Genomic DNA, 20,643 nt, shown 5'->3' on the forward strand with positions numbered 1-20,643 from the left:
AAAGACTTATACATATATAATAATGTGTAATTAACATATATATGTGACGTGTCAAATTATGGATCGTAATAGAGAACATTGCTTGTTACATGAACCCAGTGGTCTTTTTTCACCTGAAACAAGACACTCATTGCTCAACATGGAAACCACAGTTGTCAGCTGCTTCTCTTTTCCTTTAATGATACTACTTTGCTTTGCTTTCAATATAGAAAGTCTATCATTTAATATGGGATGTTTCATTCTGGGTATTCACAGTTGGATTTCATAAGAGTTGTTGTTTTGTTTAGGTTTTGTGAAGTGTAAAGTAATTAGAATTTTAAATTTTTTTGTATAGTTTTTTTTTAATTATTGCTATTGTGGGTGAAAGAAGTGAAAAAGTTCAGACTAATATAAACACTGCACACAAGCTTGGCTTTTTATGATATTCTTTCACAGAGTAGAGCATTAATGAGTCAGGATGACAAAATGATTCTTCAAGTAGGTCACATACTTAACGATATTTGTGTTGTTTACTTTACTTTACGTTAGACAAGTGAATTATGTATTGACTCCTGGTTACAGCACTTTGAACTTTACATTTTAGTTGTGAATTTTGTCCGTGTTGAACTCATACAATACAGACGTCAAACTGTTGATTGTCATCACATCTGCTTGTCTAATTCAGGAAATCCTATAGAACTTCCTGTCAGAGTGCAGGCACACACACACACACACACACACACACACACACACACACACACACACACACACACACACACACACACACACACACACACACACACACACACACACATACGCAGTGAAAACCAGAAGTGAAGTACGTCCTTGTTGACAGGAACAAATCGTGACGACGTCGACTTTCGACATCCAAATGTAAAGGTAATCAACAACAGTATTATATTTAGTCGTTTTTAGACGTTTATTAAACCTGTTGCTTTGTGTTGAAAAGGGCCATTTCAAAACCACAACATTTGTGTTATTTGTGTGGAGAGCGCTTTGTACCTCAGTAGCTGATAGCTGCCTTTTCTATCCAGCAGCAACCTTCTGTGACGACAGGTGCTTTTCTAAATTAGTTTAAAAATTGAAGGTTTGTTAAATTCTGTTGCATTGTTTTTATTCTAGATGACGATAATCTCTCAAATGAAAGTAAACAGATCAGATCATCACGTTTTACACATGTTCCTGATTCTACCGTAGCGCAACATGATGAGTATTAGCATCATATGCTGGGAATCCCCACAACAGTCATAAACTATAATTATAACATTACATGGGTGACTTACTGTCCCTTTCAGACATGCCGTGAGAAAGAGACACAGCAAGTTGAATTTCCTTAACTCACCAGTTTCTACACAGGATATAAATACACACTCGAGGCAGCTGAAATAAACCCTTAGATTTCACTTCTCCTTGACTTCCACTGTACGATTCTCTTGTTTTATTGCGGTTGCCCTCAGACGCACCCATGGATCTTAGCGAGGAGGAATCGGCCCCGCTGATGAACAGAGACAGGGGAGGCAGCCAGCGGTCCAGCTCAAGCACCGGTCCTAGCTTACAAGTCCACCTTTACTACTTCCCTGCCACAAAAGGCACAACAACGGTACACATTTCATCTGGTCAGATCTCGGCTGAACAAGTCTGCATCCAAGCAGGGAAAAAATGTGGTAGGTGTGAAATAGTGTGGACTTTTATTAGATCTTTTCATTTTCAGTTTCAGCTCATACATCAAGTATTTTTGTCTGCAAAGACCAATATACTATTGTTTGCACACCCCGCTGCTCTTGAAACAATCAGTAAACACACACACACACACACACACACACACACACACACACACACACACACACACACACACACACACACACACACACACACACACACACACACACACACACACACACACACGTGTGTACATATATATACATTTATATATATATATATATATATAAAATGTGGTATATATACATATATATGCAGCAAAGGTTGCAAAAGTAGCAAAAAACCTAAAAACAACTTTAAAATAAAACACAGCTCAGTCTTATTGTGTCTCATTTTTGGCCACAAACGAGTTGAAAGGATGGTAAACTTTGACAAAGCCAGAGGGTTAATTTATACAGTCATTCTATTGTGAAGCATATTCCGCTGTTTAGTTTGGTTTCTATATTTATTAAAGGCAGCTATGTCCATGTGGTCCAAATGATAAAAGATATTGCTTTCTGCAGGAATCCTACCGGTGTACCAAAGCCTTTTTGGTCTGGAGTCTGCAGATCTCTCATTCTGGTATCCTCCATCACACGTGTTCAACACGGAAGAAAACCTACAAGTCCACTTCAGAGTCAGGTAGAGTCAGGACTTTTGCAGAGCCTAACAATTGTGCCAATCAAAGTTCTCACATCCAAATTTTTTTCAGGTTTTTCTTTGGAAACTGGTTTGGGCAAGGAGCGAAAACGTCCTATCGCTACAGTCTGACCAGAGACAGAGTCAACCCAGTGCTTGACTGCTGTGTCATTGATTATCTCTTTGCTCAAGTAAAGTGAAAAATATGTGACATGATCAATGTAACATTTATTAGACAATGTGACATTATTTTGTCTTTATCAGTCAACGTTACATTTGGTGTTCATCTGTACTCATTGATGTCTTTTTGCACAGCTACGAAGTGACTTTATCGCCAGCGAAGCAGGTGTTTCTCCACCTTTAAGTGCCCAGGAAGAATGCCTTGGCCTTGCTGTACTGGATTTGTGGAGAATGGCTAAAGAACGGCATCAGAGTGTCAGAGAACTCTGCAAAAGTGTCAGGTCTTTATCAATTGGATAACATTTTTGCAAACAACAAACAAATATTTCAAAATCCAAGAATAGCTATCAGTCATCACGCCCAATGATATACTTTTCCTTTACAGCTACAAGTCCTGTCTTCCTAAATCACATCGTCATGAAATTCAGAAACGGAACCGTTTGGATCGCTATCGAATCAGAAACACCCTCAAGCGTTTCTTAAAGAAAATTGGAAACTGCTCTGTGGATGAGTGCAGCTTGAAGGTCAAGTACCTGATTGAACTGGCTGACATTGTCCCGACTCTAGGAACCGAAACCTTCCAAGTGGATTCTTTGGCTCCGCAGTCAAAGTCGACGTTCACTCTCATACGGGTAACTGGGGAAACTGGAATTCACACCGCTGGGAGTTCTAATCCAGACAGTGCCCTGGTAAGAACAAGATGAAGTTAATTAACTCTGCAGCACGGATTACAGTGGGTTAGTTAGTCGAACCTTCAGGATGGTGCCGTGAACGTGAACTCTGTCCTGTTTTCCAGGAGTGGCAGACTTTCTGTGATTTCCAAGAAATCACAGACATTAACATAAAGAGGCTGTGTCATGAGCAGGTTCCACAAGACAGCAGACTGGTGACAATAACCCGCAAAGATGACAGATGCCTGGTAAAGGACCCACTCTAGATTCCACCTCAAACATCACTACATTTCATTTTTTTCTCATTTAACAAAACGTGTTCTTTGCTATTTCCACAGGAAGCCAGATTCCAGAGCCTCAAAGAAGCATTTTCATTTGTGTCTCTTGTTGATGGCTACTTCAGGCTGACCACAGACTCCAGCCACTACTTCTGCCAAGACATTGCTCCACCAAGTATTCTAGAGAGCATAAAGAACCACAGTCATGGCCCGATCACGTGAGTTCTTATCAAATACAAACCTTAATATCTATAGAAAAAGCTGTCTGTCTGTCTTTAGATATTAATTATATTCATTCCTCACTCAGATCAGAGTTTGCTGTCAACAAACTGAAAAAGTCAGGATGTAAAGGTGGTTCATTCCTTCTGCGGCAGAGTCCAAAAGACTATGACAACTTTTTCCTCACTGTTTGCGTTCAGGTAAAACTTTGTGTTGATGTAACATTATATTTTTAGGCAAGTTTATGCAGATTATACTCTATTTATTATACTCCCGAATTTAGCGGCACACAAACAAAAGTGTATATCACAATCTGGTTTTACTTTGTTTACTTTATATATATTCACAGACCCCACTCGGACTTGATTATAAAGACTGTCTGATAATAAAGAATCAGCACTGCAGTCTCCCTGGTGTCCAGAAAACATTTTCCAGTCTGCGAGAGCTCACTAGATATTATCAACACACCAAACTACTGTTGGCTGACGTCCCCGTCAAGTTAGGCCGCTGCTGTCCACCAAGAGCCAAAGGTATGTGTCCACCACCACTGCGATTTCATTACAGAAGCATTATTTACCTGCATATAGTGGTAGTGCATCTAGTAATAATCTGTGAATAAATTCACTTTCATTGTTTTCAAGAAGGTCACATGCATAGAGGAGGTTAAGAGCAATGATTCATTCATGCTGCAAATCATTTTACTCTGGTTCAAGTTATCTTGATCTCAAGACCAGGGCAGGTGTTTATCAAGCATTTCAGAATCTGTTCTAGGAATTTTGTTGTGCTTTGTCCTGGGCCTGAAACTGGATGGTAGATGCTATGGGGGTGTTTTCTGTTCTTTTCTGTTCTGTTCTGCAGAGCGTACAAATCTCACCATCATACGGAACGGCACCTCTGTAGAAGCCCATGGGTCTCCGACTCCTGAGAGAAACAAATTCAGTCATATCCAGTTCCACATGATCAAATATGAAGACCTAAAATGGGTGAGAGTGTAAAAATGACTTCAATTGTAACACTGCTTTTGACAATAGAAATCACTGTTCAAATGTAAACGTACTATGCTGGTACTGAAATATTGTTCCACTTAAGCAAGGCTTCTCTATTCTCCTCTTAAAGGAGGACAGCCTGGGTCAGGGATCCTTCACTCGAATCTTTAAAGGCTCCAAAACAGATGTTCATGATGGAGACAAACATGTGACAGATGTTCTACTAAAAGAGCTGGATGTTGTTCACAAGAACTGCTGGGAGGTGTGTTGTTGTTTAAAAGGTACTAAACGTGTCGATATTTGTCGACTGCGCATTGAACTCCTCGTTTTGTTTTTACCATTTGTCTTAGTCTTTCTTTGAAGCTGCCAGCTTGATGAGCCAGATTTCACATAAGCACCTCCTCCATGTCTATGGCGTCTGTGTTCATGGCGTAAAAAGTAGGTTTAAACATTGCATTCCCATTGTTGTTGTAGTCTTATTCACAGTTTGCTCATGAGCTTGATGAAGCAGAGAAGTTACTGTTATGTCCCCATGTGACCTCAGCTCGGTTACTGTTCTGAACATTTTGGACTGACTGAGCTTTGGGTTTGAAGTACAGCTGTTAAAACAAACCTCACTGTGCTTTTCAGACATCATGGTGCAGGAGTTTGTCAAGTATGGGGCTCTTGACCTCTACTTGAAAAGAGGAAGATCTATGTCAGTGAGCTGGAAACTTGATGTAGCTAAACAACTCGCATCTGCCCTCAACTTTCTGGTGAGACACACTTTCTGATGTACAGTAGAGAGAACGACCTGGAGGTATTTCAGTTTTAGGAAACTAAGGTTAAAGGTTGAGAAACAAACACTTCAAATCTCAAACATCCACTATTTTAGTCCAGAAAATGTCATGTATTACACTTATCTATAAACAGTGAAACAGATTATACTTTAATAATGTGTTATTTTAGCATTGTAAAGCAGAGTTTACGTTCTTCATAGAAACCAGGTTGGTTATTGACCCAGAGTTTTCTTAACTTTGTTTGACCTAAGTCAGAAATGTCCCCAGTCATAGGCCAGTGTCAACAGCACAGTACTCTGTGCTAAGTCTGTGTCTGTCTAACATTCTTGCAGGAAGGGAAAAACATAGTTCATGGAAATATCTGCACCAAAAATCTGCTGCTTGCCAGAGAAGGTGACACGACACAGGGCAACTCTCCCTTCATCAAGCTGAGTGACCCAGGCATCAGTGTGGCCATGCTGGGCAAGGATGGTAAAGAAAACACACCTGATCCTTCAGGTCCATTTGGACATTTCCCTTCATGACTGGATCATACAGTACTATTTATACCGTTCTAGTCCTACCTGTCTGACAGGTCGGAATATGTCATGATGGGAGAATGTAAATCCAGGATGCTCAACTTGTGGTGTTATCATCTACATGCTACCCCTTGATGCATTATCAACAGACGGCTGGTCTTCCCCTGTTATGCTGATGACATGCAGCTTTACATAAAACTTCCCCAAGCCCTATGAACCCTACTTGCACCTCACTGCATGCCTTGAGGAGATAAAGGCATGGATGAACAACTGTCTACAGCTTAACAGCAGTAAAATTGACGCACTCCTTATTGGTACCTCATCATCAGATCCTCTCCTCTTCCACATCTCAGTATGCTTTGAACAGCCAGGCTATCACTCTCTACCCCTCAGTCACCAACCTATGGGTTTGGTTAGACCCAAAGTTTACCTTCAGCGAACACATAAAAAACCTGTGTAAGACATTCTACCATCTATGAAGTATCTCCAAACTCAGCCCTCTCCTAACCCTTCCAGATGCAGAGAAACTTGTCCTATTGTAATGGGCTTTTTGTTGGGATCCCTGCCAAAAAAATAAGAAATTACAATATATCCAAAAACAGTCCAAAACAGAAAACAGAAAATTTTAACACCATTCCCATCCTCCAATCATTGCTGTTGAGCTCAGCTACTCCTGTGTGGTCTGTGTGGAAAGAATAAGTGAACTCTTTGGCCATGAACTTTATTTCATGTTCATGGCCAATGTCCGTTTATCTCTGGAAAGAATGCGTTCAATCCATCGGCTCTGTTCACCCATCGCAGTAGCACGTCACATACAGTACACAGGTGCTTTTTGGGACATAATATAAAAGATGTTTCAGTCTACCATAATGTGTCTAATAAACACACACAGAACATTTATTGTAACCACAATACCTTGAGCAATAATGCACAGATACACAGGATCTTCACAACTGCACTGGCTTCCTGTCTTGTCCCAGATTGAATACAAAATCCTGCTGTTAACCCATAATTTTATCATCGGTCAGGCACCGCCATATATAAGAGCTGATCACGCTAACTCTTTCCAACCGCACTCTCAGATCCTCAGGAAAGCATGCTCCTCAAAGTCCCATTCACCAGGATTTATACTATAGGGGACCAAGACTTCTGCTCAGTTGTACCACACCTCTGGAATTGCCTTCCTGTCCACCTGAGAGCCTTAACGAGCCTGGACTAAGTCAACTTAAGGAACCTTTTTATTTAAGAAAGTTTATAATTGTTGACATTTTAATTGATAGTTTCATACCTCTTTCATCTTTTTTTACTGTTAGCACTTGCAATTCAATGAATGAAAAGTGCGTTACAAATAAAATCTATTATTATTATTATTATTATTATTATTATTATTATTATTATTATTATTATTATTATTATTATCATCATCTGATCAAGCCACATGAGCGTACTGTACTACCTGTTTGTACTTCGATGCTCTTTTCAATTGAAATATGTGGATTCCTTCAGTGATCCTGGACAGAGTCCCCTGGGTGGCTCCTGAGGTGCTTGATGCACCAGAAAACCTGACCCTGGAGTGCGACAAGTGGAGTTTTGGTGCCACTGTGTGGGAAATCTTCAACAATGGAAATGCTCCACTGAAAGGCTGGGACCTGAACAGGGTAGTTCTTCTTTTCTATTGATAAGTCAAACAAAGAGAAAATTACCATGTTATCTTAATATTGCGTAAAAACAGGTTTAGATTATTCACTTTTTAATACATTGTGTGTTCATCTCTGGCAGGACTGGAAAAGTGAAATGCACATAATGAATGAAAACATATGTGGCTCTGTGTGTTTCTGACCTCTGTGTAGAAGCAGCAGTTTTATGAGCGTTTTCAGCAGCTGCCTCCGTCCCAGTGGACAGAGCTCGCTGATCTGATCAGCCAGTGTATGGAATACCAGGCAGCCTTCAGACCATCATGTCGCAGTATAATCCGTCAGCTCAACAGTCTGATCACTTCAGGTAATGATGCACACTGATAAGCCTAACGTCAAATTTTGTGAGTTGGGCAACTGTTTTCAAAAAAGTGACAGATAGATATTTACAAACTGATTTATATCCAATCACAATTAAAGGATAAAGTTTGTTGTTGTTTCTCGGCAGACTATGTGATACTACATGCCACAGAGCCCGTCACACAGAGCCCTGTGTGGCGAGCATTCGACCTGCCTCAGCATGACCAAATGTTGTATGAGGAGCGACATCTATGTTACATCTCTCCATTAGGAAAAGTATGTTGTTTTTTCTTCCGTATCTCTGTACAGCAAAACTTCACAGAATTTTTCTAACTTGAAACTTTGCAGGGAAACTTTGGAAGTGTTGAACTTTGTCGTTATGACCCACTGGGTGATAATACTGGAGAGTTGGTGGCTGTGAAGAAGTTGCAGCCCAACAAGCAGTCAACCCTGGAGGACTTCCAGAAGGAGGTCAACACCCTCAGCGCTTTGCACTGCGACTACATCGTCAAGTACAGAGGAGTCTGCTACAGCATGGGTGACTAAATATCCAGCGCAAGTCGTCTATTTACTTTACTGGCATCTCCTCTAACTCATATGAAGTGTGTCAACTTCAGAAGGGGGATGTAGGCATGGAAACATAATGGCATGATTACCAGGACCACAGGGCTGCACTCAGTCACATAGGCCAAACATGATCCTGGGTTATGATTGAATTTGTAGAAACTCATTTAAGAAATGAAAGAACGTCGGGTGACTGAACCAAAATACATTTGGACAACATACAATGCCTGAAAATGTTTCTCCTTTGAATCCAGGTCGCCTCAGTATGAGCTTGGTAATGGAATACCATCCATACGGCAGCCTGATTGGCTACATGGAGAATAACCGGCACAACGTCAATGTCAGGAGAATGCTGCTCTTTGCCTCTCAGATCTGTAAGGTGAGAGTCAAACATGCAATTTATACTCTTTATTCCACAATTATTACCTTTTTCTTACGTCCTCATGTTCCAGGGGATGGAGTACCTGCAGACCCGGCGTTATGTGCACAGAGACCTTGCAGCCAGAAATATCCTTGTGGCCAGTGACACGCTGGTGAAAATAGCTGATTTTGGGTTGACCAAGATTATTCCTTTTGATAAGGAGTACTATCGCGTCACAAAGCCTGGAGAGAGCCCCATCTTCTGGTATAGCTCCTGTTTAGCGCTTGAGTGCTAACCATGCTTTAAATGAGGGCCATGTTGCATTAGATCCCTGCAGGTCTGATGGTACCATTCATTTGATGCAGGTACGCACCAGAGTCTATCAGTGAGTCCAGGTTCTCCCACAAGTCAGATGTCTGGAGTTTTGGAATAGTTCTTCATGAGCTCTTCTCCTACTGTGACATGAACTTAAACCCAAAAAGGGTAAGGATTCCAGACACATATGGGCAACATGTCAAGAGCTTTTATTATAGAAATGAGGAATGGTTTATTATGTACTTCTTGTCGCTGTTTTAGCTCTGTATGCAGGAGCTGGGTCACGGCATGCACAGTGCTTCTATTTCTATGCATCTGGCAAACATTCTGAAGAATCACTGGAGGTTGCCCCCTCCCCCACACTGCCCCCCCAGGGTATGTATTCTGTGATTTAGTATAGAGGACTCCAAAATTATTAAATTACAATGTTACAATCTGCTCTTAAAGGCATCTCACTATACACAAAGGAAATATTTTGGCCACCAGAGGGATATTTAACATTTGCTTTGCAGCCCCACATCAGGAAATCTAAAGACACTGGGTTGACCAAACATAGAGCCAATGGTCAGAGCAAACAGAACTATTCAATCTCTCACTGTAAATATGCTAAACACAGTATGCTAGTCTGCTCAACAATGGAGAAGGCCAGACTGACTAATGAACTGGAGGAGGGCCCCAAATGCACGACCCCACATACTGGGAAATATTAAAGACACTACACAGAAACATAACTGGAGAAGACTTACAGAGAACAAACCTGTAACATCAATAAATGTGAAATGATAAGGGAAATACTTAAGTGTAAGTGAATAGCATAATCAAACAATCAAACACAGACAGGAAGTGACACAAGGCCAACAAAAAAACAAAAACAAAACAAAACTGAAAGAAGACCCAAGGCGCCACCTTCAGGCCGGAGGACAGAAATGTCACACCTAAAAAAACCTTTCCTTTGCAGTTGGGGTATTAATAAATATTTTTTGACCTCCATGTTCACACCTGGTTATTGTAATTGCCACACTGTGGTACTACAGTAAATATTGATATCATTTTTGTTACACTAGGTATACAACTTGATGCAGCAGTGCTGGGCGTACGACTTTGATGAGAGGCCAAGTTTCTCCAACCTGGGAAACCAAATAGAAGCTGTCATGCAGGATGAGAGAGAGAATCCTAAAGGCTGACAAGACATTACGGAAGACAACTTGGATCACAAACTGGATTTCCCCTGAATTCCGCTTTATCAGTTTGTTTAAAGATGCTACTTTATTGAAGATTTATGTTACAAGGCTAAATATATATTTTACATTACAGATTCTGTAGCTCTTACAGCTCTTACAGCCTTATGTTACAAGGCTAAATATATATTTAACATTACAGATTCTTTAGCTCTTACAGCACTTTGGTCAGCCAAGGCTGTTTTTAAAGGGCTTTATAAATAAAGTTGAGTTATTTATATTGTTGTACCACTGTGATAAATCAAATTAAAGTAACATTAAATACTCAAGAAAATACTGTCAAAAGAATTGAAGGAAATAAAAGATCATGAGACACCCAACTGTCACAGAGTAATAATATATAAACAAATAGCCACTGCCGAGAGTCTGTGTCCATGTCTGTGGTGATAGCCCCTATTAGTTTTGGTGTATTACTTTTTTGTTACATCTAGTACATCGCCAGTAGCCTGTTACTGTTTAGTGTTGACATTTCAACATTTCAGCTTGGGGTCATGTATACTGTTCCACAGAAGATACAAGTGAGATGGAGGGAATTTGTGAACCAGTAAAAGCCCCTTATGAACGCAAGGATCATGTCTGTCCATGTTGTTGGGGAGTCCTGCAGCCCTCACACCCACATGGTTACTGGGTTCCAGCCCTGCTTTACTCAGACACATGCCCATGTAAGCATCATCGATGGGAAAAAGGGTGATGGACTGGGATATATTGTATATGACCATCGCTGTGTAGCCAGACAGGAGAAAGCCTCCACCACTACAGTAAGGGAGGAACTTATCTGCCTCATGCACCTGAACTGGGACAAAATACTTGCTCCATGATCTAACAGGGACCATCCCCACATTTAGCTGGCCAGTAAACAGATGTTTGCTCCCATCATTGTCTTCAAGGGCTTGAAGATACTGGACCATGTTGTCTGTGTTGGCAAAGACGTCATCATCACCATTTAACAGGAAACGTGCCTTTGGACAGTTTCTTTCCATCCATTCCAGGAAGAGGATCTGCTTCAAGGTCAGGTTGTAGAAAGTGTCACTAAAGTCCCACTGGAGGATGTCATTGTGCTCACGATGCTCCAGTTCCAGCAGTTTGTTCAGTCGTTCCTTCTCTTTACCAGAATCCATGGTTCCTGAGATAAACAGCCTTCGGATCCACACACCGTTCTGTTCTCTCTCCTCAGCCCAGGTTTTACGCAGCACCTCTCTGCGGTCGTAGTTCACAGGGGAACTCTTGATGACCAGTAGAAGGAAGACTTCTGCAGACTGAGAAGCTCCTCCACATTTGTCAGGAACATCCAGAAACATGGGGAAATGGCGACAGTGTCTGTAGTAGAGAAAGTCTTTCATGGGACCAGGAAATGAGCTGAAGTTTGTGATTTTTGCAGCTGAAGTATTCTGTTCACATCTTGGCCAGGTGAACACATAGGAGTTATTTTTGAAGGACTGTCTTACTTTTCTGATGTCCTCTATTAAATTTACATGAAGGTAATCTGTTTCATGCTGTAATAAACTTTTACGAAGTTCAAAGGCCAACAGGCCAAAAAGTCCCACCACCAAGAAAGTTGTAGCTCCTTTTTTCCATTTCCACGGAATCCTGTATCAAAAAAAAATTCCTCTTAGCCCATTTACATCTTTATTTCAGTCTAAAGCATGTTAATATGATACAATGAGGTCTGATGTGTCCATAAAAAAATCCCAGCAAGTTTCCAGTTGTACTGTGTGCTACTGTCTTCCATGTGTACTATACTTGTACTTTTTATTGTGTACTTGTTACTGTGTGTCTGTTTGCTGTATCGCAGCTTGCTTAACTTGTTTTGGGAATGTAAAGGTGGCTGCGTGGATCAGGGGGTTGAGCATTTGCTGCACCCAGCTGATCCCACCAGGCTTGGCCCTGAGCAAGTCACATCACACTAGCTCCCCGAGCGCCCCCTTGTGTGGCTGCTCTCTGCTACTCCTTGTATGAGTATGGGTTAAATGCAGAGAAAGTCATTTCCTTTGGGGATCCATAATGTAATTATGTCTAAAATAATGTCTAAAAGTATTTAGTCAGCCAGCGATTGGGCAAGTTCTCCCGCTTATAATGTGGCAAAATGTGAAAATTAAATCTGGAAAATCACATTTTCTTTTACAGAATTTATTCATAAATTCCTTAAGTATTGTATGAAGGTAACAGGACGACTAATCCATGTCAAGGAAAAAAATGAACGGGACCATAATTTGAGCAAAAACCTCCTTCCATCAGCGAGAGCATTGAAGATGAGACGCGGCTGGGTCTTCCAGGATAACAATGATCCTAAACACACCACCCAGGCAACGAAGAAGTGGCTCCATAAGAAGCATTTCAAGGTCATGGAGTGGCCCAGCCAGTCTCCAGACCTCAGCCCTATAGAAATGTTGTGGAGGCAGCTGAAAGCCTGCGTTGCCGAGTGACAACCCCAAAACATCACTACTCTAGAGGAGATCTGCGTGGAAGAATGGGCCACAATACCAGCAACAGTGTGTGCAAACCTGCTGTAGACCTATAGGAAACATTTGTATTATAACCTTTGTCGACAATGACAGAGGTCAAAGTATTGAGTGGAACGTCTGTTATTGACCAAATACTTATTTCATGCAGGAATTCATGAATAAATTCTTTAAAAATCCTAAAATGTAATTTCATGGATTTTTTCCACATGTCTGTCTCTTATAGCATACCTTGCACAATCGATGGCTGACTAAATACTTTTTGCCCCATTGTATATAATACACTTTCACACATTACTAGACATTTAATTTGAATTACTATACCTGTTATAACTGATAGAGTTATTATTATGAGTTTTTCTTTCATTGACTCTGACCTATCCCATATTTGCTTGGAATATTAAGGACAGGATGTTTGATTTTTGCATATCCTGTTGTTGTTGTAGTTGTTGACAAGACTTGTCTTCTGCACTAATCACTTCCTGCCCTTTAGGGAGGAGTGCCTCAGTTGTTGCCAAGAACTTGAATGTATGATTTCAAATTGGCCCAATGTCAAGTACAGTCTTTCTTCTCAGGATCGCATGCAGGTGACGGAAATCACTCCCATCCCTCCTCCACCCATGGAGTCACAGTACTGTAAGTTGCCTCTTAGTATTCAACACACCTGTTACTCACCTTATCATTTTGAGTCTTGGCTGCATCCTGGATGTTTTGTTTAAAAAGTCAGATCACTTCACTTCCTGGCCCAGGGTTCTTCTGGTCTGCACACATTCATTTTCATTAAACAAGCCTCCTAAAGGAGCCATTTGCACATACACACTGTAGCTGAACCAGTTTTGCCAAGGGTGATGAAAATAATCTTCACTACAAATATGGTCAAATTTAACTATGGTAAAATGTTAATATTTTAGTCAGTCATCTGGTAATTTTGTGAGAAATTTGGTGGATAAAGACAAAACAATTTATTTTATAACATTTAGAATGAACATATTCGTCTGCGCCACTTACATCAGCACATCTTTGTTCTTAGATGTTTGCATGAGAGTCAACTGGAATAACTAATAAATCAGATTTCTAAAACTAATAGATCCATTTTATATTTTAATCCAGCAACTACATCTATTAAATATATCTATAAGTAGATTACATAAAGTGTAGGCTTATGCAGCAATTTGAGTCTGTCTTTTTAAATAAAAAAATTTAAATGATTAACATCAAATGATTGAATAATTCTTATTGTCTGCACTTGGTATTTCGACCTGATTGTTAACCTTTTTGGTGTTTTCTGATAAGGTTTGCAATCACGTCGAAAACAGAAGACGACAAAAATAATTGAACATGTCAAAACCTTAAAGTCTTTCACTTCGTCTGTTAGTTGCCGATGGTTAAACTACTTTACCCAAAGTTGGTTAATAAAGCAGTGTGTGTTGGCTTCTTACCTGTAGTATCATCCTGTGTTTACTGAAGCTCCAGTCATTATGTCTAATAGGTACCTCACCACAGGTACCGCCCAGTCTGTGTGGCTCACCAATAGCTATTATCCACCTACTTAGTGTTTCTAAGTAAGAAATGCCAATTAGTGTCATGTTTTGGTGTTTGAAAACAAATTATAAATATTTTCAAATACAGTGGTAGCGGTTCAAAGTGACTAGCTTTTTTACTGCAGTACCGACGCGTCGCCACGGCGCAGCGAGTGCGTCGCTGACTAAAGATTTTTAATCCTGCAGCCGGCTGAAAAAAATCAGGACGCTAGTCTCGTTTTAACCACCAGGTGGCGCAGCGTTGATTAGAAGCCTCCAAAGCACTACAGCGTAACTGAGGTCCGACTGTTCATTTCTACCTGTAACACACATATATTACACCAGACCTAGTTTTTACTATTAAGTATCTGTTGTGTGCTCAAACATGGGGAGTGTGAAGGGCAACAACTTGTTGATGGCTTAGCTGTTTTCTGTTCACTGCAAAGTTGTAATTGTTCTGTGTGGTTTAAAACAGGCAGCGCCACAGCAGCAACACATTCTTGTTTTCATTCTCCTCAGCTTTTTCGTGTCGTTAAATAGAAGGCGTCTCTTAAAAAATATGTACACACCCACCGCTCTAACATCCGATACAACACATTGACTTCACATAATACCATGATTATGTGTACAAAAGATTGTAGTTTAACTTTAGTTTAGTACTGTTGGTTCTTGTTTTTGGCCGGTAGGTGGCGCTCCAGAGCTGTGTTCCTTGTGTCAGCGGAGACTTGTTTTGGAAGACGCATTTGCATTGCACGGACATTATGAATATTTAGCAGTGTGCGTCTAATAAAGTAAGTAATGTCGTTTATACTGGATAGTTATTGTGTTGGTGTTTGTGTACAGAGACGCCAGTTTTCAGTTATCTATAGCAGGTATTCGTATATTATTCTGTGACGTTCAGAACACTGACCGTTAGCCATGTAGCCTAGCTTTCGGTGCTGCGACCTCTAAGACTGTTGCTTGTTCTCAATGTGTCCGTGTAATAGAGCTTCTATAAGTCATGTTGTATATCTTTCATATATGTTATTAACAGGCTTCAGTCATGTCTTGTACTTTAACTGTTTATTGATAATTTCTTAGTACTTAGTATTTGTTTCTACTGTAGGAAAACCACACACACACCCATATACTCAAAGTCTGTGTTGCTGATCCTCATGCAGATAAAGTTTGTCCCAATCTGGATCTGTCTCTGCCTCTACCTCAACTCACCTGTACAGAGATTGTTGTTTTGATCAGACACCCTGAGACGATAGCCCTTAAACACCAGATATAGTCATCTGTACATTATGCGTCGCGGTTGAATTAATATAATTTGAATGCGCAAGTAAAGACGTAGAGCGCAGTCCATCTGCGACTACAGCCGCTTATTTAGGTTTTAAACTTCCACAACTTGTTAATGAAGGTTTTCCAATAGTCGTAGATTTTACGTAAATAACCGTAATAATCATAGGAATTTGTTTTACAGCAGTTGTCGATCGTAATTTTGACAGGACGCCAGAAATTGCGACGCATTACAGCAACATGTTTGTTCCTACGCGTTTACTCTGTGTCTGTAGAACTGCAGTTTGACTTGTTTTGACTGTGCGTGTCATTGTAACTGAGTGGCTGAGAGCACTCGATCCGCCCGTGTACGTTTTCATTTCCCATCCGTCCATCCAGCCACTTTCACCGGCGTTTTCGTTTCTCTTCCGATGAGCGGCAAACGGATTTTAATCAAAGCACCGCCTTACAACCCAATAAACCAGGCAAAAAAATTTGTTTTTTACAAAAAGACACGGAATTGGAGTTAATATGTTTTTATTGTTTAGAGACAAACGGAAAACACAGAAAGTCGTTCTCTCGTTACCTCTGCATATAATTTGGTGGAGACATCAAACTCTTACACAAACACGTGACGTGTTTCGGAGTCATGTGTCCAGACAGAGAGTGACCAATACACAAATGTATGGATGTGCAAATGCAGGCTACGAGAGGAACGGGGGAGTGGCGCAGAATTTGTTTTGACTGTGCGTGTCACTGTAACTGAATGAGTGGCTGATGTGACTTATTTGGCCCGTTACGTTTCAACATTTTCATTTCCCATTCGTCCATCCATCCACCTTCACCGGCTTCTCGTTTCTCTTGCTATGGGCGACAAACAGATTTGAATAAAAGCACCGCCTTACAAACCAATAAACCGAGAAAAAAAAATAAGAAAAACACACGGAATTGGATTTAAAACTGTTTTTTCGTTTAGAGAAAAACGTAAAACTAAAAACCTCTGTTTTTATTTTTTAATCGAAGCTCATCCGTGGACGGGTCGCGGGGCAGCAGTCGTAGCAGAGAGCTGACTGTCGCTCAATGAAACACGAGATCGAATGAAATGTGATGTGTTTCGTACTCAGATGACTTGGATCTGAGTTCGACCAAACTTTTGTTTGTCTCATTTTTGCTCACAGTCGCAAAGGCAAACTTCTCATCCCTCCCCTCCCCGTAGAGGCGCATAGACATGCTAATGTGTTGCTACTACTCGATCAGCAGGTGAGAAATACTTCAGCTCCAGGACAAAGCTCCGTGGGAGACTGTGCAGCATCGGGCGGCGTGATCAGCTGCAGGTCTAAGACTCATTAATGCAGCAAGTAGTTTGTTCTACATACGTTTACTCTGCAAAAATAAACGTATGTATTTATCGTAGCTTTCTGGTCTAATTTATTTGTAGCACTTCGACATTCGTTTAAAATATGCAGTGCATTTTAAAATGAAAATACTATTAATATTATTTATTACCTTTGTTGTAAACACAGTATTAATTGCACAATTTGGACTGGCGAAGATTTGCGCTTCTTCCATGATCATGGTTAATCAAGGAAGAAACTGCAGTTCATAGATGTTATTTAGGGATGGTTTGATAAAGATTCAGTGTGTTTTTCAACTAAACTGTCAGCCAAGGTACGTGCATTATCAAATGAATGCACCTGTCAGCGGGGAAGACATCAACTCTATTCAGTCGCTCTTCAGTCGCTGCTGCCGTCTCTTCCCTAGTTCACACACCTTTATTGGGTTTTCTAAATATACCAGTTCCTACTACAGCCGTGTTCCTACGAAGTTAACCAGCTGTTTATTTCGTTATTTCCTCTTTCATGTCCGTCTGGTGAATGAAAGTGTTGTTGGGTTGTTAGTGTACCTTTCACTGTACCATATGAAATGTGTTCTAACGAAGTTGATCAGCTGCTTTCACAATCAGAATCGTTTTTATTCCCCAGGTTTGAACAGGGCAAACATTATTTTTATTTACAAAAAAAAAAATTAAAACGTTTACATGTGATTTATAAATGCTGCACTGAGCTCTTTTGCTTTGACGAGTTCTGTGTCTACATGAAAGCGGGCAGAACAACGTCCAAACCAATGAATACGTTTCCAGATTGACCGGTGATGCCGCACGGGTTGCTCTCAGTTACAGCAGCTGTTTGAATCAGGGAAAAGCGAGTTAGCTGTCCTTGTCGATGCCTTGACAATGTTTTATCATCTGTTGACGATCTGAACAGTTTTTATGGTTTTACAAGGCGTAATATGACGCTTTCGTTTGATCGTTGCTCGTATTCCATATAAAGGGGACGAGGACTGAATAGGTATGCTGTTAATTGCTACGATCTTCTGTCAATAAAATATAAAATGTTAAACCCCTGAGCCCCGACTTTTATGTCTTCATTTGTGTTGTTCTCAAATAATATAATATTGCCGCCCTCCGCAGCTTCCAGTGTTTGTTTTTTTCATTTAAAACGTGGGTGTTACCGGTGGCAGACCTCTGGTCTAGATCATCCTTATTCACTTTTTTAAATCGTAGTAGTATAATCTTACAGTAGTTAGTATTCCTTTTTATTTTTTAATTTTATGTTTGGGAAACGTGGCATTTCAGCTACTGTGATTTTATTTGTAATTAACATTAGTTCCTACCTGCCCTTGTTGACGGGGGACAGGAAAAAGGTGACGCCCTTGGATGAGAGCGGCGTAAAGAAAAAAGTGTACATGTGCCGTACTGTCTTGCCGTGTGGTGCATTAAAGAAGCATTCAACGTAAAGAAAATTGTAGCCCGTACCAACATCGAGAAATCAGGGTTACAGTAGCTTTTCTCCCACAAACGAATGCTGCACGCGGGAGGGTGCACCGTTCAGCTTATTTTCGGTTTTAAACTGCCATAATTTGCCATGACTTACTTACGTTCATAACTATACTAAATACTATACTGCGACCAGCGGTTCATGGTCCTGGCGATCCATGCACTAAGTAATACAACGTTGTCATCTCGTGATCACATGATTATGATGAGACGCTGTTTTTCCAATAATTCAAATTAAAAAACTGCTTCCATTCAGACTCGAACCCCGGACAAAAAAACTTAACCACTAGGCCACCCAAGACCTGATCAATGGTTGTTCTACAAGAGGCTATATGACATAAACAACTACGATGTTTTAGGACCAAAAGTGGAAGTTAATCATAACACACTCTTCCCGCAGTGCAAACTGGGCGCTGACGCGGCAGATTCGAGTCCCTAGCACGGTGGGGGTAGACACTTTTACCGGCTGCCTCTGTATATTGTAAATACATTTGCAACATTATGTATATAGACTTACATTTTTGGCATGAGCATTTAGGCTGGTGGTGTTTAGCAATGTTTCAAAGTAACTTCCTTCCCTTTTTCAAATGCGTTAAACATGTTTTCCTTCAAGCTACTGTGGTCATCAGTTACTCTTTTCTGCACTAGGTTTGTAAAATATGTTGAGACAGAGAAAGCATTAAAGAGGGGCAGTAGTATGTGGCCTTGGCTTTGCCTTTTACAACACAGGCTTTCACTAGGTGTTGTATACAGAATGAGTCAGAACACAAGGTAGAAGGTAAAACAACTGGAGTTAAATCAGATCACACATCAAAGAGAAGATTCATCAAGCGATCATTCATCATTAGTTGGCCAGACCAGGTGGGGAAAGGTTTCTGGCATAATGCATCCTCGCACTGTTTGAATTCCATGACGGTGATTTGATCCCAGAACTATTTAAACCAATTAGGGGGCAGTGGAAAGCTGGAGTGGTTAATACAGTGATGTGGAACTAGGATATAAAAGCTGAGAAGCCACAGCAACAGGGAACCTGAACGGCTGAAGGGGAGTTATAGAAGTTGTTGCACAAGCCAAAGACGAGAGCAAATGGTACTGAACGCTATTGTATTAGAAAAGTTGGTAATTGTTTTATGAAAACAGAAACTGTATTTTATGGTTAAGGCAGTGGCCATTCAATAGCATTTTAAATTTCTAAATTATTTTGAAAACAGCAACATTGACATCCTACAGTAGCATCTTTTCTGGAACACAACTATTGTAATGCGTTTCAACACAGCCGGATGCTGTAGACTTCTGAGAGACTTAAAGCTTTACAGCATTCAGTTGTTTACCAATAATAATAATATATTCTGATTGAGCGTCGTGAATAAAGTCATTCACACAATGTCCTGCTGTTCAAGCTGTGTGGGGTTTAAAGCAGTGAACATACAGTGCTAGATATGTTTTTAAGACATTCAGCTTGGGTACACGCAGTACTGACTGTCACGGTTTATTACAGTTTTCCTTAGTACAGAAGCGCAGGTTCATAGCAGGTCACAGCTGTCACTGATCTACTGTATTCAGGCGCTGTTATCATCGCTTTTGTTTCATAGTTGATCCCCTAATGTCGTCTTGTCTCTTACACATCCATCGACAAAAAGATGTGTCACAGTATTTTGTACTTGTGCTAGTTTGTGTAACATGTTTCCAATAATTCAGCAAATAATTAAGATATAGTCTATCATGAGAATTTTTTTCAAAAACCTTACAGAACATTTTAATTTGAATTAAAGTGTAAACTAATTAGTCAGAGCTACGTATGATTGCACTTTGCATTAAAAAGTTAAGGAATGTGCAATATTTTGAATAAAATTGAAATTCTGTTCTGTTTTGCTTTTGCCTTTAACAGTTTTGCTGCACAAATTAACAATTAAATTATACAGAAAAATACAGCAACTTACTCTGCTAAACAGTTTTATGCCAGCAACCATTTTAAATTTGAAATGAAACCAATGTTATTCTGTGTGTGTGTGTGTATATATATATATATATATATATATATATATATATATATATATACACACACACACACAGAATAACATTGGTTTCATTTTCATTTAAGTATATATATATATATATATTAATTAGC

At 40.2% G+C, this 20,643-nt stretch overlaps 2 protein-coding genes across 3 annotated transcripts; one reads left to right on the forward strand and one right to left on the reverse strand.

The window, feature by feature from the left end:
- The first annotated feature begins 777 nt into the window (after positions 1-777).
- Positions 778-10,760, forward strand: jak3 (Janus kinase 3 (a protein tyrosine kinase, leukocyte)). Of its 2 annotated transcripts, XM_029148231.3 has the most exons (24): positions 778-879; positions 1,458-1,664; positions 2,223-2,340; positions 2,411-2,528; positions 2,653-2,798; positions 2,903-3,206; positions 3,314-3,436; positions 3,527-3,684; positions 3,774-3,885; positions 4,035-4,215; positions 4,544-4,668; positions 4,802-4,933; positions 5,022-5,109; positions 5,302-5,426; positions 5,783-5,921; positions 7,475-7,626; positions 7,819-7,969; positions 8,111-8,238; positions 8,311-8,500; positions 8,781-8,905; positions 8,979-9,151; positions 9,253-9,370; positions 9,464-9,577; positions 10,267-10,760. In XM_029148231.3, the coding sequence occupies exons 2-24, from the start codon at positions 1,466-1,468 to the stop codon at positions 10,384-10,386; spliced, it is 3,339 nt and encodes a 1,112-aa protein (XP_029004064.1). In that variant the 5' UTR covers positions 778-879; positions 1,458-1,465; the 3' UTR covers positions 10,387-10,760. The 2 variants fall into 2 exon arrangements, 1 of the variants encoding a protein (XP_029004064.1); XR_003785731.2 differs by lacking the exons at positions 9,464-9,577; positions 10,267-10,760 and having other exon boundaries at positions 8,781-8,900.
- A 140-nt stretch (positions 10,761-10,900) lies between these two features.
- On the reverse strand, positions 10,901-14,554 carry LOC114854127 (N-acetyllactosaminide beta-1,3-N-acetylglucosaminyltransferase 3-like). The gene is made up of 3 exons (XM_029148237.3): positions 14,339-14,554; positions 13,575-13,660; positions 10,901-12,027 (listed from the first exon to the last, which is right to left on the reverse strand). Exons 2-3 carry the CDS (start codon positions 13,598-13,600, stop codon positions 10,911-10,913), a joined length of 1,143 nt encoding a protein of 380 aa, XP_029004070.1. The 5' UTR covers positions 13,601-13,660; positions 14,339-14,554; the 3' UTR covers positions 10,901-10,910.
- Between the last annotated feature and the right edge of the window lie 6,089 nt (positions 14,555-20,643).

This window comes from Betta splendens, chromosome 4, assembly GCF_900634795.4.
Source record: "Betta splendens chromosome 4, fBetSpl5.4, whole genome shotgun sequence".
Taxonomy (NCBI): domain Eukaryota; kingdom Metazoa; phylum Chordata; class Actinopteri; order Anabantiformes; family Osphronemidae; genus Betta; species Betta splendens.

Excerpts from the sequence above, each read along its gene's own strand:
- jak3 (XM_029148231.3), top strand. The coding sequence starts at position 1,466 with ATGGATCTTAGCGAGGAGGAATCGGCCCCGCTGATGAACAGAGACAGG. Across the intron at positions 5,922-7,474 it reads GGCCATGCTGGGCAAGGATG|TGATCCTGGACAGAGTCCCC; the intron begins GTAAAGAAAACA and ends GGATTCCTTCAG. Across the intron at positions 9,371-9,463 it reads TGAACTTAAACCCAAAAAGG|CTCTGTATGCAGGAGCTGGG; the intron begins GTAAGGATTCCA and ends TCGCTGTTTTAG.
- LOC114854127 (XM_029148237.3), bottom strand. The coding sequence starts at position 13,600 with ATGCAGCCAAGACTCAAAATGATAAG. Across the intron at positions 12,028-13,574 it reads CCAAGACTCAAAATGATAAG|GATTCCGTGGAAATGGAAAA; the intron begins GTGAGTAACAGG and ends TTTTTGATACAG.